Here is a 27163-nt window from a genome sequence, read left to right as displayed (position 1 = left end):
GAGTTCCAGGAGATGTAAACATCCTCAAATATCCTCCATACTTGTCTTTCAGCACTATCTCTGTGAAGACGCCCCCCTCCCACACCCCACTGTCGGGGATCTGGATGACCACATACCAGTGGACACCTGGGTCCACCCTGGCCTTTAACCCCAGAGCCCTGGTTCTCTTTAAGCTGATAACACAAGTGTATCTTCTCAGGGTTGGGGGTCTTTGTTTGAGGAGTCCCTGGGAGGAGCGGAGGTCTCTCACCTCCACCAGTCGTCCAGCTGAACACACAGCAGACCAGTCTGGGTGTAATTAAGTGAGCAGCCTCGACAGAACAATTCCACGAAACCAGACCCGAGGCGACAAAACCCCCCGCCACCTTAAACTCACCCCTCCACCAACCTCTCTCTCTCTCTTTCTCCCTCTCTCTCTTTCTCCCTCTCTTTCTCTGTCACACACACACACAACCCCACACCCCCTCACCCCCCCACACCACACACACTTTCCTCTGCCATCAGTCCGGCAGGGCTGTTGAGGTAGGTAACACCTGTTTAGACTCCCCAGCCCCCATCTCATTCTAATGTTTAAACCCTTGTCCCCACCAGGCTGCCAAATGTATTTTGAGCCCTGCTGGTATCTGTCTCTCACAGTCATTGACCACTATGCTTGTTGTCTAGTAGGTCAACACCTTTTCAAACACAAATCTCCACCGAAACAAGCTCAACGCTCGTCTACCAGTTAAAAGGAAGTGCTGTTTGTAGAAAAACACACGCACTCACAATACCTTTTTGGTCTCCTGGGGGTTGATGTTGATGGTGTAGACTCCGTTCTTGTGGAAGCCCGCCTGGTAGAGGTCGGCACAGTCGCGGAACCTCTTCTCCTCGTCCACACGCTTCGTACTGTTGGGCACCACTGAGGACAAACCCCCACAAGGTGCAGGATGTACATCACTGTATGTCCAACATCAAATAAACTGGCATCCTCTGGTGTTTGTTGAAAAATGTATCCCCTGTCAATTGATCTTTCCTGTCAACACTCTTAAATGGCTGTCTCGTGACTGATTTTAAGTTGATTGTCAGGTGTCTGATGTTAGTTAATCCCTGTCTTCTACAGTGGAATGCCATTTTATACCAAAATACATGACAGCTGTTGCTTCAACCCAAAGTAACCACCTTAATTTAGTTGTAGAGTGGGAGTGAGACAGAAGATGTTGAGAACACAGGTGTGCTAAATCTGAAGAAGGACTCAGCTACTGTATATGAATCATAATAACTTCTTCTCCATGCAATTTAATGGTCTTGTCTCAATATAGCCAACGAGAAAAAGTATAACTTAATAATAATCACATGGTTCACAATCATTTAAACCACGTCTGTAATCTTTGAAAATGGTCTTGAAATAACGTGTTCATTGAAATAAATAGCGATCGTTGTCGCTGGAGTTTGAAACCTCGTCATTGTTGACACAATGCTTTCCCAACTTTAAACCCAACCGGGTCCATTTTATCATAATTTCAATCTCCACATCTAGGAGCCAGGCACCATGTCGGAGGCTAGAGGCAAGGCAGAAGCTTGACTGGGACAACTGGATCTCGCTGTGAGTATCCCGTAACTTGAAGATAGCATCAGAGAGAGACTGACTGACAGCCGTTCTTATTAGCAAGAGAGAAGCTGTTCATCTGCTCTCGTGATCTCCTGCTCTTTGACAGAGGAGCCCCTGATGCTGACAAGTCTGGTCATAGAGCCAGCTGGAGAAATATCCATCTGTGGATAATTATGGCGGCAATATTTTGAAACCAAGCAAGGGGGCTGAGGACAAAATACTACAAGCTATAAATTTCAAGTTCCTGTTATAACAAGTGGTTTGTATTTACCCTCCTAGTTCTTGTTATATCTATTGAAATTCCTTTCCGATTTTTTTGTCTTTTCTCCCTCCCTCCCTCCCTCTCTCTCTTTCTCTCTCTCTCTCTCTCTCTCTCTCTCTCTCTCTCTCTCTCTCTCTCTCTCTCTCTCTCTCTCTCTCTCTCTCTCTCTCTCTCTCTCTCTCTCTCTGCCTTGGCCCTCTCTCTCTTTTTCTTTCTCCCAAATGAGTGGAACATCTCAGTTTTCACACCACTGTTTTTACTTTTGAGATTGTTTACACAGAGGGGATGTCACTGAGAAAGCGAAATGTGTCAGTGATCCTTGAACCTCTCTTTGATCCCCCCCAACTGAGTCCGACACTCGGCGAAGGAAGCCGGCCGCTCATTAGGGCACTTTTTGTCGGCCATTTTGACAAAGTATTGAATGTCACTGACAAGAGTCTCCCGTCGTGACATGTTGACAGAGTGGGACCCTGTGCTTGTGGAGTCTTAACACAACAAAATACAGCGCTGTCAGGCTACAATTAAAGTGAGGGAGGGAGACACTGTGACGCCTTCAAGCGGTCTCAGGGATCTCTGTCAGAGGGGCTGATTTGGACTCACCCTCCACCTTGTTCCACAGTCAGAACAACTTCTCAACAAACCGGGACCAACTGGAGGGAAGACGTTCAGCATAGGGACTGACTGCCATCGGAGCGGCACCCTTGAACAGTGTGAAGGCCGACTCTGCAAATGTTATTTATGTCCCAATATTTATTTACAGACAAATATTTTCTGGTTCAGTGGGGACTCGTATTCAGTAGGGGGTTCATGTGAACAGGACAGAAGGGCTAGGGTGTTTGCATAAATCAGTCTCTGTGCCAAATCAGTGAAAATGGACCCAAAGAGACTGATACAGGGAGTTTAGTCAGACTGTTGCTTGTCCCAGGGCGAGCCAAACGTACCCCAAAGACCATCCAGAAGCCCTGGAGGATTCCCATGGTTCCCTGCAGACCCAGACCATCATGGAAGACCCTTAAGGCACTATACTAAATCTTAATGAATTAACTTAAGACTCTCAAAAGTGGACCAAACTTGACCTTTAGAAACAACAAATCAAACAGATGCCAGCAAGGTCAAGATAATATTGTCTGGAGATGCTCCAGTGTATCCTGAGCTTTATAAACAGGCTTCATATGGTCATTGTAGCTTGGCAGGCTATGCCCACTGGTCTATGTCTAACTGTTATATTTCTCCAGAGAAGACCTCACAATGCAGCACAAAGAGCAAGCAGACAAAATGGCACAGAGTGAGAAAACCTAGTGTTGCTATTCTATGTCATTACAGCATCAGGTTTTGCTCCATCACAGCCTGGCATACACTGTTCAAAACATGGGTATTTTGTGAGTCATAAAAGGGCTTCACTAGAGGCTAAATGATCATTTACTCTGCAGCGCACACTGTACCCACAGCGTGAGCTAAATGCCGAGAATTAAAATAGGATCTCCATTCCCCCAGACAGCAATATCCCGGCTGTAAAAATGATTGATGCCATTCATTAAGAAGGATCATAGAATACTGTAAAACGAATTCATACTTAGCGGCCAAAGATTTTTTGAGGAGCATTCCAATGCTGAGGTCAATTACCGCTAATAACGTGCCTTGGCTCATTGCATTCTACTAAGGTTTTAGGTAATAGTTACAACCTTAAAGGTGAGCTCAGTAAACAGCATCTGGCCACTTAAAAGATGGCTGTACAGTTCATAATCCAGCTGTGGAAAATACATACTTTAGCTACTCTTAACAAAGAGATAATTGGTTTTTTTGCGAGAAACTGTCGTAGTAAATGTTTATTGAGATTTCAAATGATGAACTCCCTGTTCAGAGAAGGCCTATTTTCCCCAACAGTAACTGTCAGTGATGATTTGAATCCCAGCTCCAAAGGAAATGCTACGGTTCAGTTTTCCAAACAGAGGCTAACGCAGGCAGACGCCATCCAATGGCATGAGATGCTAACCCTCCCCAAACAAAAACAAGTATCCGTTTAGAAAACAAACAGTGGAATCTCCTCATCACATACACACACACACACACACTCCTCAATCCCCCCACCTAAAACAAAGAAATAGAAAATGAACCTTGTGGCTGTTAGCTTTTGCTACTATGATGAAGATGGGATAGCTCTGTGCTTGCCGGTCAGTACTAATCAGTGAGACCTCACCTCCGACAGACAGGCTTTCCCTCAGGAGCCATTACAACTTGAATTATTAATCCTGGGGTGAGGAGTGCGACCCCTGGCACCCGGTTGGCCCTTAGAGCCACCTCCAAGGAGAAAGCGACCAACCACAGTGCAGCGGTGGCCATGTTTCATTTCTATCGCTTTTCTTTAAAACAGCCACTAATCATGGCTGAGGGGCTGACAGGCACGTAAAATGGCCGACTAGGCAACAAGATGGTAGTGAAGCTGCCTTTGTGAATTATTTAAAACTGATGACACAGAGTTATTTATTTTGTTGATCAATTAATGACTTTCAAAAGATAAATAATACCACATCATTTTGGATCAGCATCATGGAGTCACTGATTGAAACTCTAAACTTCCTCTAAGCGTAAAAAAGATCTACTGCCAGAACTACGAGAAAGAGAAAACTCAGAAAAGTCGTTGACCTTCTTGGCATGGATCATTAAAGCTAGATAACAATGGGATTAATATAAAGCATGTGTTTATCATGCGTTACACTTTTCCTCTAATGTGTCCAGTCACATCCAGTCATGTCTTCTCATGTCCTGCCTGACAGCACCGACAGGCACAGGAAGTGGATGTCTGGCACAGGAAGCAATGCGGGGTCTTGAGGCGTCACAGGAGGAAGCAGCAAACATGCACAGGGGAACCGTTTCCACGACGCCACCAATCCCCAACCTGGACACATGAAGTCTCATGTGACCAATGCGATCTGAGAGCAGACATGGGACCAGGAAGGTTTATTTGGGATGGGGGATGGGGGTTAGGGTCAGGGTTAGGGCTCTGCTGTGGAGAAGGGGGTAATGAGTTCACTGCGTTGGCTAAACCTGAGGGTCGAGTTGCTGTGAGGGTCAAGCAGTGAGTCCAGAGGGGACGGGGGGAGACACGAAGGAAGTCTATTAGTCAAACGCTTGACGTTTCACTAAAGCGTCAACCCCAGCCCATAATATATTGAGGCGTGGTAAGCCATTATGGTAAAGAGAGCAACACACTGAGTGACGAGAGTAAGGCTTGAGGTTTGGAGAAGAGGAATCTCTGAAACTGCTCTCTCAGGCAGAGTTTTCAAGGAAAGGAGATTTCCTTGTCTCACAGTATGAAGCAGGGTTTATAGAAAAGGGGGCATGACAGCTTCAACGCCAGTAAAACAGGCAAGGGTGTAACGGGGCTGTGACATCACAGGGACTCCTCTCTGGGTGACACACTTCAGTCCATGTGTTGCAGCAGTCGTTACTAACCTAAGATACTGAATAACACAATCTGAACTCTTGCTCTAACGGCAGATGTATTGACTTGGACTCATACAACAAGCTGTGTGTCATTAGTTAGACCCTGTCTTTGGTATGATAAAAACCTCAAAGAACTCCAGATTTTTGGGAGTCAGCTGGCCAAGTGACGTTGTGTCCTTGGGTAAGGCACTTCACCCTACTTGCCTCAGGGTGAATGTCCCTGTACTTACTGTAAGTCACTCTGGATAAGATCGTCTGCTAAATGACTACATGTAAATGCCTTCAGAGTGGTACGCTCCCATACCTCCGTCTTTGGAGCAGAGGTTGAGAAGGTTGTGCACAGTGTCCATCATCTCCTGCTGCTGCCGCTGCAGGGCGCTGCTGTTGCCTGTGGCCCGGCTGAGCTGGGTCTCCAGCTCCCGGATCACCCCGCTCTGCCTGCCCACCAGCACCTGCAGGCTGCCCTTCTCCTCCCTCAGGACGTCCAGCTCCTCACGGTGCCTCGACTCCATCTCCTGCATCTTCTGCTCCAGGAACCTGGGGAGGAGGGTCAAGGGAGAAAGGTGAGGGGGAAAGAAGGAGCGGACGGAGAGGAGGAGAACAGGATCGTCTCTGTTTGCAGATAAAGTCAGAGTACAAAATATACACTACAGTGGTATCCACTCGTCCTTATAGAAATGAGAAAAGACTGTGCCAGGGTGTGTTATGGGAACCTAACTATGTTCTGTGTGTTTATAACATAGCTGACTGTTTATGTCAGCCGGCTTAGTTGCCATGAGATATACACACAAAATAAACATGCTTACATTTCATCATCACTGATTACACATAAGCCATTATATCTGTATCCTATAGGCATGCATTTTACAATTTCTGCCTGAAAGATGATATTGACTGACACAAAAATTCATAATCTGTTCTCAAATTATTCAATTTATTATTTTTAAATATGATGTGATTTCAGAATTGCTCAAGTTTTGGAAATTGTGCTCAGGAATCTCTTTCCACTTTCCTAAAGCACAGCAGTAAAATAAAAGAAAGTATATGTCATTTTGCTCTATTTTCTTTCCTATGAAGCTGTTTTAGTCATATGGATGTTAAGGACATGTACAGCTGTGTGACTGCAGAAGACCAATGGACGCCAGGGACAAAGCTTTTAAACAGATGATTAAAAACAATCCCACTGGTCCAATCAACGTACAGAAGAGATGAGAAGCCATCCAAAAGCCATTTTCATTAGATAACATTGCAACATCCTAGGAAAATATAGCCTCATACCGTTTATAATGTTTGACATGAGGGGACCCAGCATCCTGTTACATGGTAAATGACACACTTAACTGAGCTGGTGTGTGGAGGAAGGACAATATGTCCTCATTATTGTGCAGATGTGTGTTGTTGGGGTTACTGGTCTTGCTTGCCTATCCATATAACTATCCTCAACGGAGGCTCCAGTTTGGCATCTATCACTTAGACCTCTCTCCAGCTTTTGCCAACGTAAACCTTGTCCATTGAACGACAAAATCTGCGACAGCCCATTGTTTTATTATCAGTACAACATATATTAAAGTCGGCTGCAGTTAAAATAACTAAAATAGTATGCAAGCTTTGGTGTCTGCCAAGAACGTTTTTAACATAAATCTGCAAGTAAGTGTTAGCATTTTTTTTACCCATTTTTTTCATGGAGCTTGCTGATCTCATTGGTCTGGACCATGAGCTCCTTCTCCAGCTTGTTGGTGGAGAGAGAGTTCTCCAGCAGCTGGATCTCCAGCCTGGATGTCTGATTCAGGACCTGGCCCAGGACACACACAGCTCAGTGGTTTCCTCTGTTACAATGGTGATACTTCAATCCAAACAGTGTGGGTCAGAAATATAAGTTCTTGCTTGAAATAATATGAGAGACTGTTTTTTGACACATGATAATACTTGACTGAGGTGCACAGGAAGAGAGTCTACAGAAGTACTGCTCAGTAAATGTATTTTTTAACACATCAGCAAAAAGTAATGTCCCCCCCAAAATATCTCCTTTTGTCGCTTTCTCAAGCTCCCAGAGAGAGTTGGAAACACAGACATGTGCACATTACATATAGCGTCTGAGTAGATATTTATTAGGCATCCATATTGTCTTTGGCCTGTAATCCCCCCCCACCCCCTTCAGCATTTTAGGGGTGGCTTCATGCAGAATAGTTGTTTAAATGGTGCGTGGTACAGATCCTGTGTAGAGGGGGAGGGGATGGCGGTAGATAAAGGGGCAATTCATTTGTCATTTCCATGCTGTTTTTAAATTCAAAGGATATCTTTTTATGGTTCATAGAGGAGAGGAGGAGGTATGTACCTGTGTCTCCACGTCCGTCAGCTTGCGTGTCTGCTCTGCTGTCTGGGAGAGGAGGTTGGTGCCCATTTCCAACATGGCCGCCGTGTGGTTGTGGACCGCGCTCTGTTGCAGTTGGGCCATTTCAGTCTTCATGCTCTCCTTAATGTAGTTCTCAATCTAAATGGAAAAAATCACAGAGGAAAAAAAATGGCCACAAAGTCACACAGACAGCAAAATGTCTCATTTGAAAACAAAGACATAAGAACACCTTCAAAATCAATCACTTTTCGGATCCTTTCAAACTATAACACCATCACGGTGTTCCATTGCATGTTAGAAAATATCACTCAGAACAACGATGCTTTATGAATCCAAGACACCTTTATTTAGACATAAATATATATAGATCTCTCACATTCTTCAATCAATACATTCCCTTGTGTACTTTCTTCAAAGTCTTTCTTTTCAGCGTCAGTATGTCATAGTCATCGATTCAGGTGATTTGATGCTTTCCCCAACATTTCAGCAAACACAAAACCTCTCAAGCCTTTGAGTGGAACCACCCAAGTGAAGAATGAGTTTGGAGAAAGATAGGTGGATCCAGATGTAGGTCATTAGTTAAGGAAGGAAAAGACATAGATGGCCAGATATTCACCCAGGCTTATCTTGAAAGCGCTCTTTCATCCTTATCTCCCTACCCAGCAGAGGGATGAGAGGACTGGGGGAGGGCTTGGATCGATTGTTCATGGGGATTAAGCAGCAGGGCCGTCACGGTGTCGAGGCATGGTGTCCAGTCATGGTGTCCTATGGTTTTCATGGTGAGATTCAAACATTAAGTGAACACACTCAATCTTTTTCATGAAGAGCTTTTTCCTCTTTTGCTTTTAGTTAACCTGACCCGTAGCATCTGAGTGTATCCAGATGGAATCCAACCCTGGTCTTCCATTTAACCAAGTGGATATCTTTGATATGAGGTCAATTTTAGGGGTTCACTTGTTTCAATCGGGGCTCCTTCATCGCAAGGCCGGTTCCAAACCACTTCCGCAACATGAGCTCACAGTCTGTTTTCAGAAACACATCGATCCTGTTCCAAACATGCCCGTGTCACCACGTGCACTGCTGGCTGATGCCCTTACTCAGCAAATGTTCCTGGTGCACAGGCCTTCGTTTGAGCGAACCAGACAGCATACAAGCAGACGTCACCAGCCCAGATCCACTCGCCCGAGTGCGAAGGAAAATATTTTCAATGCGAGATGCTTAGTGACACCATCACATTCTCTCACTCTGTTTTTCCATCTCTCTGAAGGTACAGATTGTTCCTATTATCACATGAGGGGTTGATGTCCGGGGACGCCCCTGGGAGTACTTGGTCAAAGGGACCTTACATGTGTATCCCCACTGGTATCTACTTGGGCTGTGTGACTCACATCAGAAGATAACAGTCAGGCACGGTGATAGGCAACCCTTTCATTCTCTTGATAGGATTCAGAGCTGACTGAAAGAACGCTGTGCTTTTGCATTTTGTCACATTTCTTAAACCCTTTTAATGTTTTATTATTACAATGAAATGACTGTAATTGATTTATTCACATGAGGACATGATGCAGGTTTATTCAATGGTATTGGCGAATTATACGTTTGTGCTCCTTTCAAGTCAATACATTGCAAAACGTAAATGTTGAAATTACATTTCAACGTGGAGACATCAAGGATGAAAAATACATTTGGTTTGGATACAATGGATGTGACCGCAATGTTTCAAAAACAAAAGAACAAATGTATACTTGGCTGCCATTGCATCTGTTAGGTCCTTCAAGATGATTGAGTGAAAACACATTTTGCATGGCAGTCTTAGGCGCATTTCTAAGACTGGCCATGACAGGGAGACCTGTCAAATAACTTTCCTACAAACATAATGGAAGTTGTTCAACAATTGAATCAACCAGGATGTGAACAGACCATCATAACATAGACATGTCAGAAACGGGGTCCTTTCACTAGCACACTGCGACAGCTTTCTAATGGTTCATCACCAGTATCAGCCAACCGCAGCTGTGATGTCTGTAGTGTACTATCCGTTCTTGGATGCGTTTTCAAAGCTAAACAAAGCGTTGTTTTACTCTCGCTTTCAGATACAATATGACTCCCTAAGCTGGGAAGTACCACAGACTGACATAAGTGTCACTTTCGAGAGAAGCTCCAAAGACTCAGCCCAAGGTGTTGGAAGGAACATGAAGGATTCCCAAACCATAGCGGTCAGAACTCAGATATTCGAGTGGATTGCACTGACTTGTGATAAGGAATATGTTAACATTGTTTGAGTAGATTTTGCCTGAATGGATAACCTCTGGCTCATGTCACATCTTAGATAAACAGTTTAAACATATGTTCAAAGCTAGCCCTCTCTGAAGCTTATTTGTAGCTTGGAAGTCTTTATGACTGTTTGCTAATCTGCTAGGACGGGGAGGTCAAACAACCTGGCATGGAGGTGAGTTTTCTTAAAGGAGCTGGTAATACATGGGGATGTCGGACTGTCGGTGGGATCAGTGCAGCAAAAAGTGTAAAGACAAACGACCAACCTGAGGCTCGACCAAGGCACACTTTGCATTTCTACAGAACGAGTTCTATGATTTGCACCTGGTGAGTCACCTTGACAGAGGAGGTAGACATGACACCATGGTGGTCTCCAGAAACCCAAAACCAGACAACGGATGCTCATGGCGGGTGTGTGTGTGTCTGACTCACGACTGACGGTAATCTAGACAGGGGTTCATAAATGGAAAGTACCAAGGAGAAACAAGATTACACAAACACAGACCCATCATGTAAAAATATATCGCATGGGAAGCAGTAAATTTGTCCGATGTGGGTGTCAAGTTATTTGGCTGTACATAGCCCTACTACAAACATGTTGTGTTTTTTCTGAGGAGCGGTGTAGAGCCACAAAACAGAGACAGAAAGAAAGAGCAAATAATGTCATTGCCAGTGGATGGAAGAAAATTCTAGTCAGTGTTGGAAAAGATTGTAAGTGCATGCAAAACTAGTGCTTTCATCTACCAAGAGGTGCTGTTTCAGTGCCAAAGATTGATTCTCAGTGATAGTTGACAAGGTAGGAAAACCAACAAGACGACCAAACTAAAATCTGTTCAAAGCTTGTAACCTGAGTTGAATGGAAAGGGGAATAAGGCTGCAGTTAAAAGGCAGCAGACATGTCTGTAGGATGATGAACAGATCATCATAAATGTCTGATAAACCTCCACTTGAAATGCAGGAAGGAATTTTGTACAAAACTCAGTTTTTGGAACATGCAGTTCAACTTGACTTAGCTGCAGCTGGAGGCTTGGTTTGGATCTCCACGTAGCCCACCAGCTAGGGGTCACCCCAAATAAGTGGAGGTCACTCACAAGTATGGAGTCAGGTTTAACCTCTTACCTGGGCTGGGTATCATTATCAAGTCTACTGGGGATAAAAGGGCATTGTAGGCTAATTGCCTGATACGGTTGCAAATACTGACTACTCTTAAGGAAAAGATGAGTTGACCTTTGTATTTTTGCACCTTTTTCTCCTGACATTTGCAATGCCTGTGCTTCCTCTATGTTCTGTGTGCCTTTTCAGCATTAATTCTGCCTGTCAGTCTGTAAGTCAAAACGTTTTGCCATGTTTCACAGTTTGAAACCGGAAAGTAATTAAAATGTAACACCGCTTCCCATGAAAATGAAAATAGGCCATATATCTCACCCCCACTCTTCCCTCCATCTCTTTCTCTGTGGCTTTTCAGAGGTGACAAAACTAGATTTATACCAAGAGGGACATTCCTGGAGGTGCAATAACACTAAGGCCCGCTTTTAGAACTACTAAATCTCTGCCCTCGTTTTACATAATCAACCGTTAGCTAAGTGAGAGCCACATAAACACAGCTTTATGTTTCCCAAAATGCTACTTGAGCAAAAAGGCATAAAGGTTTAAAGAGCAGGTCTGTTCTGGAGGGGACTTCACTAACGACACTGCGTGACAAGTTGACCTCGCCTCGTTGTGGCGTCCGGACAGGGCTCGTTCACCCCGTTAAGTGGTCCTCAAACATGGCCTATGCAACACGTACAGACATGTCCCTGTTCCTTTAGCAGGTTTATGAGTGCTGGGCAGTGATTTAAATGTCCTTTGTTAATGGACATATTTGCGTTAAAGATGTCCAGGAGAGGCTGTTACAACATGGACAAAGCATTAACACACAGAGGAACACTTTATCTCCGATGAGGAGAGATGTTTAGAGTGTGATCCTGAACTCAAGTGTGATGCCTCTTCTTCTTCATTGAAGAAACCCCCAGTCAGCATTATCCACGAGAGCTCTGCAGAGAAGTTACCTCTGGGACTGGAAAGAGCACGACCCTCCCTAAAATCATTCTTAAAGATAAAATGTTTACCATTAATTCTGGCATTTTCCCATTAAATATGGCATCCAGCCAAAATGGGGTCTTGATCTTTTCTAAACAGTTGTGATGAGAGCCACTGAGAAGTTTCTAAAGCATGGGCCTGGAATGTTTTAAGTGTTCAGTAGAGAAGCTATGTGAGTTGTAGTCTTATCTCTGTGTCTGTGGGGGCCTGGGATGCCTCACCTACTGGTTCTGTATGAGAACTGTCTAATGGACACTGCCTAGGCCCTGTCACACCCCATCAGCACCTCGCCCGAACATGTAAGGCACCTTGGGAGTAATGCCAGCAAACACACCAACGCCTTCTTATCACCCAACAACAGACAAGAGGGTGAATTTGATAGGCCTCTCTGAAACCTGCTGCTGTAATTCACTCTGTGGACGTTTTATAGTTCGGGAGTTTAGGAGGTGCAATTTGACTGACTTTCGCTCCTCATGGCTTGTATAATGTAGAGAAAGCCGTATAAAGCTGTCTCTCTCTCTGGTCTGGCTTGGGCTGCTAGTGTGTTTGGGCATAACTCACCAGTAGACAGGGAGAGGGGCTGTGTAAAGATATGCATTAGGACAGGGCCTGCTTGGGCTGGAACCACAGTTAACCTTTGTGACCTTTGACCTAGAGACTGGCTTCCAGACATTTACTCAAACGATCCTTCCATGCATACATACAGACACACACACACACACACGCACACACACACACACACACACACACACACACACACACACACACACACACACACACACACACACACACACACACACCACACACAATTAGATCTTAGTATCTTTCATGGACTATTTATGGTGGTCCTGGATATCTCTCTCCCTCTCTCTATCTCTGTCAGAATGCTATTATGTTGATTCCGTTTCATGAGACTGGTGAGCAGATCCAAGTATATAACTGGTCCTGTGTACACAACCTCAAACCACACCATCCGTCCCTGGAAATCCAGTCGTTTAAAGCCAAAGGCCCTGAAATTTGGCAAAGAGAAGCAAACAACTTTCCACCCATCAAAAAGTTCTGAGGCTCAATACTTTGACAACAGTGGAGAAACTGAACCACTTTTCTCTTTTGTTTTTAATACTCCCAAATCTTTAGTCATACATAAAGACAAATTAGGACTCCCAATTCAGATGCTGAAATATTACGTTTTATGTTGTGGGCGAATATAGATTTCCCTCTTTCATTTAGTCGTTTAAGGCAATTATATTCACTGCAAATCATTGGAAACAGTTTGCTATTTATGAAACCAATGTGGAAAATGCATTTCCAGAATATTCCAAATTGATTTACTGCATAACGAATATAGTATAAATAGCAAACTTTATTCAAACCTTTGCATTTATCATCCATGAAACATGGAAATACAATGACTCAAAGCTTAAGCAAATTATGCAAACCTCTGTTGTAATCAAGAATCACTTCATCAAAAGATATTTTTTCTGTTTGAGCCAGTCTCTTTCAATTTGTGAATATTTTGTTTTTAACCTTGTTCAGAAAAGGTAGGTGATTCATCTCTACACTTTAAGCTGGCTTCAGTTGGTAATGCCGTCCAAATCACAATTTACGTAACCAGGACAAACTCAACATGTACAATGTTGAAAAGGCCTGAGAAAGGTGAAACTATATCCAAACATATTGCTCCTGAAATACAATCTTACCTCATACATCAAACACACAACTCTTAAAGAAATGTAACGGTTTTGCAGACTTAAATACGGTAAGTATCATGAATCAACATCACTCCTTTCTTTTGGTCCAGTATCCAACCAAAATATCAAGCAATAATTAACAGGTTCACACCTTTCGTGAAGGAAAGTAAAACAGAAGAGACATACTACACAATTAATTGAAGTGGCCTGCTCCATCGAACATGATCAAGGGAGCGAATGAATGAGTAATGAATGAATGAATGAGTAATGACATGAGCCAATGTAACAAGAAAAGCTAGAAGTTGTTGATGTAAACTAGGGTCAATTAATTTTTGACATCCTGCCTTAAAAACAGAGCTTTCATTTCGACAGAAGAAGCATGGATGGACGAAGAGTTTGCTTTGAACTTTGTCTCTCTCTGAAGATCACCGAGGAGCACATCCAACAGAAATGTTTGCTTTTCTCTTTTTGATTCAGGCACTGTGATGTGGACATTTGCTTGTTATTACAATCAAGATTCTGAAAATGAATTTTTGGTGTGGGTCTAGACAGGGATTATTTGGCTGTCTAGTGTGAGGATATTCCAGTGGCTACACAGGTCTGATCAAATCTGTTATTATAGTTCATTTATGTTTTTATGAGTCCTGGAGTGGAGCAAGAAGTAAGGGTTTTCCCTTGAACCTTTTCTGATAACCATCAGCAGTCCTCTAATCGAGGTGACAACCATTTTCTACGTTTTAAGACTTTCTGTGTTTAGATCACATCTCAAGCCTAAAATGTGCTCAATCATCTTCCCATCATTCATGTGAGTTCATCTTGAGAGAAAATAAATATTTTAAAGCATGGATGTATATTTTTGCAAATCCTTCAGTTACAAGGCTCTCTCTTGTGTCAAAGCAAGCCTTTAAATTACCCTAATTAATTATGTGTATGTGTATGTATGGGAGAGGAAACACAAGCATTCATCCAAGGCAGGGGAATGGGGAAACAAAACCAAACAACCAAACAAAGTCCGGTCTTCCCCGGTTGGCCGGTTGGTTGTCTGAACCCTGGGTTCAGTGCCAGCTGCAATGAGAGAGAAAGAGAGAGAGAGAGAGAGAGAGAGAAAGAGAGAGAGAGAGAGAGAGAGAGAGAGAGAGAGAGGGAGAGGGCAGTGGCAGGCTTTCTTTCAACATAGGAACATTTTCCACCCAAGCCAGAATGTGGTTGACAATGAGTCTGTGATCTGACTGGCGGAGGCCTTCCAATCGATCCTGACGTTCTAAAACACTCCGGAATCCATACTGTTCTTGCCTAGAGTCCTGAAACACGTAGGGACACCAACCCTCGCAAAGGTTCCATTCAAATATCACAAGCCTTACCTCCTCCTCTACCAACACATTTACCACACACTGTAGATGAAATGGAGCCCAATCAAGATGTCTTGGATGTGAGTTTGGGAATATGGAATATATTATTTAATGACATAATCACAAGGACCTCCTGTTCTACCACAGCCTGCCCCAGCAGCTCCATCCATCATACAGGATTCCGCCTTTAATCAAAACGAATGGCTCTTTAATGACACCCAGCGTTGCTCTCACAGTCACGTCCATGTTTATCTCCAGCCCTAACATCCCATAAAGACAGGAGTCGACACTCTATACACATGCTCTTCTCACCCACGGCTCACCCAGTACAAAAGAACCTCTTCAGTAAGCTGCAGCACACCCAACATGCCCCATCTCTCACCCCATCCCCAACCTTCCAATCTGCCTCTCAATGACCCCCCTCCCCCGGATCGAGCCCGCCCACAGAGCACCCCTACTCTCTGGGACGAGCCCTTTCCCTCCCTCTCTTTTGGATACATCACACACTGTTGAGACACTATTACATCAGTTTCAAACTATGAGGCACTTCTTGCCTCATCTCCCCATCTCACAGTGCCCTGGCTGGGGCTGGGTCGTGCATCATCTGGGTCTGGACAGAGCTCTTTGATGTCCCGGCAGTGCGCTGACAGCGGTAGTCAACGTGCCCTGGGGCAGGGTACTGATGAGGTGCAACAGGGGCCAGTGGTATCAAGGAGACTGCCGAATGCGGTGACTCGGAACACACACGTACACTCACACATGCACTTACACACATACTCTCACAAACATACATGCGGAACACAGAAAGACAGATAGACACGCAAGCACACACAGACACACACACACACACACACACATGAACACACAAACACACACCTCCTCTCCCCCCAGTTCCAGTGCACTGCTGAGCAGCAGTCCAATCCAAACAGAACAGGAGGACGAGGTACAGTAGCACGCAGCAGATGGAACTGCTTTACTCTGACCTTGGTTCAGAGCTCTGCAGGGGAGGCCAAATGGACGCGAATGCTGATACGATGCACTCTATCCTCTCACACGTTCAAGTCTACAAACTGGTGTAGATGCACGTTTGGTGTCTGATGTTTACAAACGTTGCCGGGGAAACATCGGCTGTCTAAAGTGGTCTTCGGTTCTTTTCCAGAGGCAGAATGAGGAATCGTTACTGCCTGTCTCTGATAGGCTTACTCAGTGGACATGCAAGTCTTAGCTACACGGCATGGCTCAGTACAAACCCATCACAACATAGCCCAGCCTGGTATCACCCCAGCCCCAAACTAAGAGAAGCAGAGAGAGAAGGAGAGAGAGGGAGAGAGAGAGAGAGAGCAGCCAGAGGATACACAGCCCAAAATCCCTTTCATCTATCCGACTTGCGGTTTATTTAGCTTTCTCGGACTGAAGTATAAGTTGAAGTGTGTATGCACAGTAACAAGCAGGGGGGTATCCAGTGATCCTGCCCAGCACAGCCAGACCCCAGAACTGCAGGACCGTCATCCCCAAACTGGGCTAGAGTAGTAGAACACTCTATTATCTGTTGGGATTTCTGGACCCAACTCAACTTTATGGTAAGACAGCACAACCTTGTCGTTGAGACATGAGCGGTTTGTAGGAATGAGTAGTATCTCAAAATATGATGAATGTAGTAGATCCTTGCTGTATATCTGGAGTCTTGTGGCCATACATCATCTGGAGACGTCCCCTGATGTTATCAAATCATCCATCCTATCACTCACACACACCGACACACACTCACACACACACACCGACACACACACACACACACAAAGAGCCTAACCATGGATTAACCCTCCGCAACCTCAGCTTGTAGCTACGTGACAAACATGTCTGCAAGCACAAACATCTGAAGCCATGGATGACATTCCACACCCTGGTCTGGACGTCCATCCACACCCTGGTGTGCTTCTGGGTTGAGTAGGGAAAGGACATGCCTTCTGCCACGGAGGTCACTAATCTCCTTCTCACAGCGTAACAACAAACACCTGTATCTGACGGAGAGGTCTCAGCGCTGAGAGGTTACGTTCATAGCAAGGCTAGGTTTTGTCATTGTCTGTTCTGTTTCCATTCTGACTACTTGGCTTGGTCCCTGCTTATCACAATAAGCTTCCTGAAGCAGAAATGCTTCTGGAGGAGGGGATCCCTCACTGAATTGCCCTTCCCAAGGTCGTCTTTCTCTGAGTTTTCCTTGTCTTCCTTGAGGGTTTAGGTTGGTTTAGATCTAGTTCTATGGGCATATGTGAAGCCCTCTGTGACATTGCTTGTGAAAAGGGATGCACTAATAAAAGTTTTATTGCTCCACCCCTGTGTTTCAGGAGAGCAAAAGGCTGAGGTAAGGATTGAACTCTGGCTCCTATTTTAAGTAAGTGTGTTATATATAATATCTTATGACAAGGTGAGAGTACGGGGCCCAGGCACTCTATCTGCATCTTCACCAATTATCTCTGCTTGCTTGTGCCAGCTGCAGCCCTGGTATTGTGTGGAATGTGAGAAGCCTGGCTTGGGTCCCAGACAGGCCAAACACAACACTGGACAAGGGTGAGATGTTCTCCAGAGCAGTGTGTGTGTGTGTGCGCATGTGTGTGAAAGGAGACAAAGTGTCGCACCAGTCTCAGATCTAAGCCCTCTGAGCCAGGGGACCCAATGCATTGCAGGCACAAGAGCAAACCCACCCACGGCTGAGAGGGACCGAGCAGCCCGGCCTTACAAAAAAGTCTCCAACCCTCCTACCATAAAATGGCTGCTTCTGACACAGAGAGCTAATACATCAGCAGATATAGACTACGAAAGCTCTTTCATCCTCCGGCTCTCCAACAACCCTGCCTCCCCCACTCTGAGGCAGAAGAGACGATCAATTACTGAGGTCATTTTCAAATGTGACATGGAGGCAGCAGATATCAGGCCCCTATCCGAACAGAGACACTCGAGTTGAGATAGGGGAGCTTCCAGTTCCAGTATTAGTCACTTCAGAATCTAACCCTGTCTGTGAAGATGTGAAACTCTATATCTGTGTCACCCAGTATCTGCCACTCGGTCCTCCTCTCCCTATATCTTCTCCCTAGCTCTCTTCTCCACATTTCCCCCCATAAGGCCCTTTGACTAGCTCTCCGACATTCTGCTGCCAGCTTGATTCCAAAACTCTCTCTCTGTTTTAACTTCAACTCTCCGTCTACTCTCTTTCATCCGCTTCTTACGATGTTTTGATTGGTGATCATGGGACAGATGGAGGAGCTGAACTCCAGATAACTTAAAGCGGCGTCCTCTGGACTCTTGGCGAGCTTCACAAGCGCTGACAGACAAAGCCACTCACAAGACAACATCTGTGGCAGGGGGTGTGGAAGAGGGAGAGGCGAGGGACGGGAAGGGGAGGTGAAGGGGTTCAGCGTATGGCGATGCTTCAGGAATTTCCCATGACTCCTTGCAGTTATCCTTATCTGTCCCAGATTAATAATTGTCAAATTGAAGAGGAGTTTGTGAGGATAAAACTTCAGTGCTGAACTCAGAAAGAGATGGACATGCAGGCCTAACCTTCTGGTCCTATATTTGTGTTCTGTCCCGTGGCAAAAAAGGCCAACGGAATCCATAAATGTTCTTCCTGTGACGGCTGTGTCTGGAAAACACACATCTGTCGGCTGTTCAACTGACATCTTTGTATACAGGCAGACTCTGGTGGAAGGGGTGGAATTTCACAGGACTGAATTGAAGTTGAAAGGGGTTCTCATCACATGGACGGGAGACAGACAGCGAGAGAACTTGAAAGTGAATGCATGTATGTTCATCATACCAACCGTACTCCTTATCAATACTGACTCTGCCAGCTGATTCTTCTAACATCTTTAAGCGATTTAAGCATTTTTTGAGCAGTCAGATTTGTTGCATTGTTTGTTATAAAAATGTGGGAATGGTTTCTACAGTTTTTTATGTTTGAGTCATAACAGTTCACTCGTACCACAGTGCTAAAGATGTATTGTACACCATCTCTCAGAAGCTATGCATCTCTCTAAATGTAAATATCTGTTCCTTGAGGGAGTTTGTGAAAAAGGCCTTGTACTCACCTGAGCACCACCATGTCGAGCCTTTAGTTTGAATACTTTCTGTAATCTAAAGAAGACAAATTTGAACTCTTAAAGAAATTAATCTGCCTGAGGGTCCGCAGATACGCAAACACATCTCAGGAAATTCTCAATTTATTCCACGCATACGAGGCCTGGTGAGGAGAGCCGAGGAAGAGGAAAGTTTGAAGCTAGGAGCATAATAAATGCCAGACACACCTAGCCAAATACAAAAATAATATTCCAATTAAAGCTGAATAAATCCTGTGCTGAAGCACCCACTGGGGAGATTCATTAAGCGAATGCAGGAAGTGGGACTGCTTGCATGCATGATGCTAACTGAGTCAAGACTGCCGCGGGCAAAATGATCCCCAAAATGTACTCCCTCATTCATCCTGGTTTCGTAACCCCTGGCACTCAGCGTTAAGGAGGGCCTTTCTGTCTAACATCAAGATGTCTAACGGCTTTCTGAGCTAACGACTGCGTTGAAATATGACTTCTGGAGAAGGAGCTTGGTACAAAGGGTGCTGCCATATTGACTGTGACAAAAATACTAAACGCCCCTTTTGCTGAAAGTCAGAAACATTAACAATGTCAGCCTCGATGTTCACATCCATGTGGAAATACTGTGGCATAGCTTGTTTTATATTCTCTGTGCAAAACTACTTCATCATTGCAATACAAAGATGAATCTTTCAGAGGACAGCTGTAGAACAGTTTCTTCTGCTATTTCCAAGGTCTTAAGTTCGGGGGAACAGGAAGGAAGAGCTTTTTAGTCTGTTGCGCGTCCACCAGCGCTCTGCATCATCCGATTGTTAGTGTTGGCTTGCATTATCAGCAAAAACAAACTTTGATAGAAAGGAAGCGGTCCTTGAAATAGCCAGCTCTTTCCTTGGTTCCCCAGTCATATTGTGTGGCCCTCAGATAGCATGATAGCATAAAAAGATACTCACACTTCACCAAATTACCATATTGGGGCTTGTGTGTGTGTATGCATAGGAGGGTGGCTGTTATAGTCTTCTATTGGGCATACTAATGTTTGTAGAGATTATAATCACGATTTTCAGACTAAGAACAATTGGAATTTTGCAGGGACTTGATAGCACTGATATCCACTCTCTCCTCCTGTAATTCAACAGCTTAGTTTGGCGGATGCTTTCCTTTCCAAGATACATGGGCCTAGAGCACGTTCTCCTGACTCCACTAAGAGCAGGCGTGTGAACATCTATCATTCCCAGTTTTACGAGAAGAGGCCTCTTTTTGGCTCCCTGGTGCAGACCTTAGCCTTAGTTTTATCTGTCCTTGAAAGACTGGAAAGTGGAAAGGATATCTTGAATACATATCCTGTGGCTAATGATCTCAGTCCCATATAAAAGTCTTCATGAATTGACCTTTAATATTAATTTCCAAATTAGTTCATTAAAGTTAATCAGTCCATGTAAAATATGCATTTGCATGTTTTATCAACATTTTGGATTTGAGTGAACTGTTCCTTTACAGATAAGCTCTATCTGCACAAACTTGCCAGAGGGCCAGTGGAGCAGAGATAGAGGGTGTACCATGCCTTAAGTGGCTAGTTTACGGCAACAAATTCTCCAAGATCAGAGGCAGTTTCATCCAGTTCTCTCTTTTTCTTACCAGGGCTGCTGGAGAGGTAATCCTTGGTCAAACAGACAGCACCTTTGACTGGACAGGAATGTTATCAGGACCTGCTCTGCTCTGGGTGAATTGAATTCCATGAAGGGGGAGACCCCAGCATGGTTAATGTGTCCCTCACTAGCTGCTACCCCCCCCCCCACCCCCTCCACCATCTCCAACCCTCCTCACCCCACCACCCTCTACCTGTGCCCATGCATTGCAGGTAGTAGTAGGAGGGTGTCCTGTGTGGATGCTTTCATCAGGGGTGGCTGGGGTAGTATCAGGGCCTGCTCTCCCTTTGACAAGCCGTCTGTATGTGTGTTATTGAGACAGATGGGCTGACTAGGATAGGGCACTTCATCTTCTGTCTGATGTTAACTGTGTCCTGATGCTAGTCATAGGTAGGTGGAATGATCACTGTGTGCTTGAGGCCTGCCTTTCAATATGCCTGTTCCAGTTCTGCTAGTGAGATTACTGCTGCATTTCCTTTTTTTTGCTCTTTTGCACTTTTAAAAGAGAGAATTGCCCTACATTTTGAGTAAAATACAAATTTTATAGTATCAAGCTTTCAGTGTTATGTGTTAAGACACGGGTGTATCAGACATGTTTATTTCTTTGCCTCCACATTGAAAAATGTCTGCGGTGTGTGGAGAACTCTGGGGTGTCAGGGAAGAAACATGATGGTATTAGGGGTGATGGCAGATGATTCTGCGTGCTCCCAGTCTCAAATGTGAGGAACTGGGTTTCTAAAGCTCTCATTCGTCAAAACTCCAGTCTGTAAATTTGCCGCTGGCCTGTTTTTATAGTATCATTTGTGGTGAAGAACGTTGGGAATGAACGAAGATAAAACGACTGTTGTTTCACCCATGACTGCAGCTGACACCCACGGTCCATCGGAAGAACCTACAGGAACACCCAGAATTCTCTTTGCTACATCGGCTATCCCTTACATACATTTGGAGCACTTGTTTAAAGTCTCAGACACATTTTCACCACACAAATACCTCTTTCTAAACAATAGATGAGCGGGTGATTTAAAAATAAAGATTCTGACCAAAAAGCCTCGAAAATGTGCCTCAGTGGTCAGATCTTTTGCTAAACTATGACACCATAGGTGTAACTGATGTGAACGGCATTCCACATGATTCACTTTGCAATTTACTCTGTAGCTCCCTGTAAAAACGCGTGGGCAACCCCTCATTAACGACGCTTTCTGTCAACCTGAACTTGGATGAAAAGCACTAATACACCGACTGTTTGGAAACTGCAGCCCCTAACAATTTTAATGGGGCCACTCGGGTTGCTAACGAGCCCACAGCAAGCTAATGAATATCGACAAGGTTCAGCTCAATTAATCCCACAATTCCAGAGTAATCCATCAAATCCATTGTGCATTGTACAAGGGCATTTATTTGTTCGCCCCATGCCAACTTTTTTACAGACAAAAATAAACTATTACACTTAAAGCAATTTATCACAGATTGGCCCCCCTAATCTTATTCGAGAGTAACAATATTGTGAAAAGTACAGCATAGCTGGTTTTCCGAATTTAGCGTCTGTTTATTTGATTCATGTATTCATTTCAGGGAGATAGCCTAGCTCCTTGGAGACGGGGAGTCTCAAATCTTAAGAAAGCAACTCTGCTGCCAAATGCTATCAGCCATGACCTCACAACTCTTAAGTCATTAACATCACAGTGAAACCATATTCATAACGATAAACACCTATCTGAATTCATAAATAAATAAAGTGGTCTCACTGTCCATGCTCAGTAATACGATGTCTCATTATTACCAAAGGTTTATATTAATTTCCACTCTTGTTACCTTAAAAAATGGGAAACACCAGACCACGGCTCTCTCTCAAATAATATATTTCTTTAAATAAAATAAAAATATTAGGAGAAATTAGACAACGTTTTTCAAATCAATGAGCAAAAGTATATTTAGAAATGTTATTTTTTCTGAATGTTCTTTCTCTTTCAGATGTGTTATTGTGCATTGCCCCTCAATATTCTCAAATGCTTCAAACCTTTTATCCTGACATTGCTGACAGTGCCAAGTCTAGTGCTTTAAATCCATGGGTTCTCTGTGGTTTCATCCAACTGTTGGACTGTACTTTGCACCTCATGTATACTCATCATTCAGTGCACTCTTCTTTGTACTGTGACAATACTGTTGGTGATGACAACACCATTTTGCCTTCTCTCCATCTTCAGAAGATGGACTAATGGTATGGAGGGAGAACATATGAAGGAGCTTTCTCCCCGCTCTCTGTCTTTCTCTCTCTCCCTCCCCCCCCCTTTCTCTCTCTCTCTCTCTCTCTCTTAGTCTGTCCCATGGGTCTCTGTCTGACTTCCTGTCGTTAAAAAGACAGCACACTTGAGAACTGTGGATGACTGACAAATAACCAACAGCGCTTTGTGACAGCCGCATCACGGAACGGAACTGGACATGTGAGGAATTTGCTCAGGGTGAAGAGGGAAACACAAGCACATCCAGTTCATGCAAACACTTACGTATTCTTTGTAATTGTGACACTACTTTGTAGAGGTCAATTATTTTGTGAACATCTGGTATTTTTGCATGTGAAAAGAGGGCAAAGATTTTAACCAGTCTTATTGTTGTCTGTCAGACTTGATATTCAAGTTTATAAAGAGAGTTTTAAAGAGAGAGTTTGTATTTGTCCTGTCTATTCCACACAAAGAAAAACGTGCCTTAATGAATAAATATTCCAACCACAAAACCATAGATGCCCTTAACAAAAACTGTAGGCACTTTGAGATGACCACAATAAAACACAATTCTCTTGATGCTTAGTGACTCCAACAGATGTTCTTACGAAGACACTTAAACAAACACCCCCAGACATGACCACAGCACAACCTGACAGCCCTTAACTTCTACCAAACAGCCACCAAAACACGCGCAGACACGTGTACGCAAACACGTGTGCATTTGTACTCAACGAGTGTTCAAGCGGACAAAAAGGCACCTCGTCACACAGTGACTGAAGACACATTCAAATCTGCGCCTCACAACGCCAGCTCCATCTCTTACCTTCTGCAGCCATAGGGTGTAGTTCTCCATCACGTGCTCCAGGTGTTGGATCTTCTGGGTGGAGAGGTCGGGTTCGAGCGGCGGCGCGTCCCTCTGGAGCGCGTTGGCGTTGTGAACGGCACCCGTTTTCCCCTCCCTGCAGGAACCTCCGTTGCCCTCGCCCTCAGGCAGGATGAAGGTGTAGGTGCACTGTCCATGCTGCACCCTGTGGTACCTCCGGTTGCTGCTGCCGCCCGAGCCGCCGCCACCTGCGCCGCCCTGCCCCGTGCTGCTGGCACTGCCCTCCGCCCCTCTTCTCTGCTCCCCGCCACTGCTGCCAACCACCAACAGCAGAGCTGCCAATGAGAGCAAGTGGCAGGCGTACATGTGCCGCAACATAACACCTGGTTGGTTGGGAGTGAGGGGGGGGGGTTGCAAAGGTTAAAAAGCGACGTCCTTGTCTTGGTTCTGTCTGCGTTCGGAGGGACCGGTTGATCCGTGGGGGTTGGGGGGTGGGGGTGGGGGTGGGGGGGGGGGGGTTGTCAGTGTTTTTGGGTCCGGTATCGGATCAGAAGGCTGTGAGAAACACCGTTGACGTGGAGCGTGTCTCGTCCATCCTCGCGCTGGACCTCCTGCCTGGTGAACGTCTGGAGGGCATCTCCGGCGTGCTCACATACACTTCCACACGCTCTCTCTCTTACATACACAAACACACACACGAACGTGCCGGATCCTGCGCTCCTCTGTTGAAAAGTCCGTCAGCGCTCTTGTGCCGGGCTGTTACACGGTGAGGATATCGTTGTCCAGTAAACTGACGTAGCGAGTGTGTGTGCATGTACAGTATATTTTAATGCGTATTAAATAGCAAGCGGCAGTGGCTGTGGTGTGTGTCGTCAGACCTCCCTCGGTCTCGTTGCTCGTCCTCCTCCCTCTAGCTCTCTCTCTGCCGGTTTCCCTGTGGTTGTGTGTGTGTGTGTGTGTGTAAGAGAGACTGGAGTGAGTGAGGCTCAGTGAGAAACAGAACCAAACTTCCAGCACACTCTCCGCCTTCCCCCTCGCAGAGTGCAAAGGAAGGAATGTGTGTGTATGGCCAAGTGTGTGTGTGTGTGTGTGTGTGTGCAGAGGGACCCCAGCACAGAGGATGTGCTCAGGCAAAGAGGATCGGTTTACAGGCTCTCTGACCTCAGACTTGTGTGGTAGCCCTGCCCCTGTATGCTCAATTGCTGTCTGTTCCTGTTTCCCTCTGCTACACACACACACACACACACACACACATTGGTCAGGTTGTTATTATGTAATACTTGCACTTACAATGCTGTTACACAGGTAAGAGCGTGTTTTTCATTGAGAAGTTTAATCTCATCTCTCTTCCATTCTCTTTTATTTTCACCCATCTTCCAACAGATGAAGGAATCAAAATGTGTTCTTACATTCTTTTCAATAAAAACAAAGCTCATAAAACGAGATATGACTCGATTTGACACTCTGTAGACATGCTATTCCTTTTGTTACATCAACTGTCAACATACCCTATAATACTGAGGAAAGATAAACAGTGTCTAATATTCTCTGTTCCCCCTATTACAGACACAATATGGTGTAGAACTGCAGTTTCTGTCAAAAACCCAATATGAGAGAGGTCTCCATGTTTTCAGGAAAACAAAACTGAAATCCAAGAATGAGTTGATACAGCAGGAATGTGTCCTTTGCAGCCAGGAAGCCAGGCCTGGGGACTCTGCAATGGTGAGAGACACAGGAGTCAAGGGTCAGGAGTCAAAGGTCAGGTCCTGTTCTAGACAGTCACTGTAACATCCAAGGTCTAGGGGATGGGCTCTATCTTCATCCAGAGCTTCATCACTTCCTTGTGATCCAAAACACCCTGCCGCGTGTGATGGAGTATGTGTATTCTGTGATAGCGGGGGCTGCATGATGTTCGTCCTGCTGTGTGGGGGAGAAGGGGTGTGTGTGAATTCATGCATCGAGGAGTCCCAAGATAACAAACCCTCAGAATAACTCAGGCTACCCAAGACAAAAAGCATGTGCAAACATTTCTGGGAACTCTAAACTACGGCTGACATACTACGCCGCTGTCCTAAAATATGGCCGCCTGTTACCGTATCCTAACGTGCGTGTGAGTATGTAAGAAACATCATTGAGCAATACAGTGTAAGTTTGAATACACTAATGTCAGTTACGATGAAGTAAATCAAACTACTGTATCGTTGTACATATTCACTTGGCACGGACTGTACAGACCTCTGTCTGAATTACCTCACTTCATATACTCGATCAAGTGTTAAATATGATCCAGTTTGTTTCCTTATTAGAAAGGACTTCCTCTCATGTCAGCAAAGTCTAGCATATTCCTGGCACAGCTGTGTCTTTTCACAGCAAACAGCAGTTGTGGATCTGTGGTAGGAAACACACAAGCTGTTCATATTTACAGCATCTTAATTAAATTGCGTAATCTCTGATCTGAATTCTCGCTGGAATGTAAACGTTGACCTTTTTTTTTTTTTTTTTTTTCTACATGAGAAAACAAACCCGCTTTCAAGAGAAGAGAATACAGCCATTCTTTAACCGTTGCCTTCCCAAGTGGGTCTTACGACCCAACCCCCAGTCTGACTGCATGTGATAATCGCCTAACCAGTGACAGTTAAGCCTGCATGGCTAGCATCAGGCCTCAGAGACCTCAGAGCTGCAGCCAATATGATGGGAACCTGGCCTGTGTTCCTCCTGCTGTCCAAACCCAGCCTACGGAGGGACGCCTTGTCTCAATTCAACGTTTATTCGGCTGCCACTTGACCTTGAACGCGTGTTGCAATTCCAAATTATTGCCTGAGCATAAATTCTGGGAAAATATTGTAGCGGGCCTGTCAGGACTGAGAAGTCACTTTAAAACAACCAAAACTGAGAATTCACGTTTTCAAGAAGAGCAGAGGAAGAGAGAGTTCAATTCAACTCAGTCTCAGTGCCCTAAAAGAGACGTAAGCTATTCATTCAGGCCAGCTTCAATAGCTTCACACCCTTAGTATTTACCCGTTCCTTTAACAAGGCAAATGTGCATTAATTACATGGTTGTGCAATCCACTCAGGGCACCAATGTGAGGACACAGCAGTATTTTAGGCCCTAATCCCTCTTAGTTTGTCATGGCAATGCTGAACTTGAGCCAGCCATCCCATATTAATGGGGCATCTGTGTGGTCCATTTGCAAATGCTAATGTGGGTCAGGGCCAGGGTATTCTCTGTTTGGGGGCCAGGGGCCAGACCTGTCATATTCCCAGCTCCAACTGAAAGACCCTGCATTAGGGCCATTAGAGTCTGTTAGGGCCTCAAAGAGACTCCATGCATACACACACATGCA

At 44.8% G+C, this 27163-nt stretch overlaps 1 protein-coding gene across 1 annotated transcript in view; it reads right to left on the bottom strand.

Moving 5' to 3' along the window:
• Positions 1–24197, bottom strand: part of angpt1 (angiopoietin 1) — a 38698-nt gene extending 14501 nt beyond the window's left edge. Inside the window, exons 1-5 of the mRNA XM_067255523.1 lie at positions 23820–24197; positions 7630–7785; positions 6965–7086; positions 5599–5831; positions 771–898 (exon numbers count right to left, since the gene is read on the bottom strand). Of these exons, the coding sequence (XP_067111624.1) occupies positions 771–898; positions 5599–5831; positions 6965–7086; positions 7630–7785; positions 23820–24197 (1017 nt within the window). The remainder of the gene's footprint in view (positions 1–770; positions 899–5598; positions 5832–6964; positions 7087–7629; positions 7786–23819) is intronic.
• Between the last annotated feature and the right edge of the window lie 2966 nt (positions 24198–27163).

The sequence above is a fragment of the Osmerus mordax genome, chromosome 18, assembly GCF_038355195.1.
Source record: "Osmerus mordax isolate fOsmMor3 chromosome 18, fOsmMor3.pri, whole genome shotgun sequence".
In the NCBI taxonomy this organism is placed as follows: Eukaryota; Metazoa; Chordata; class Actinopteri; order Osmeriformes; family Osmeridae; genus Osmerus; species Osmerus mordax.
This window is presented reverse-complemented; position numbering and strand designations above follow the sequence as displayed.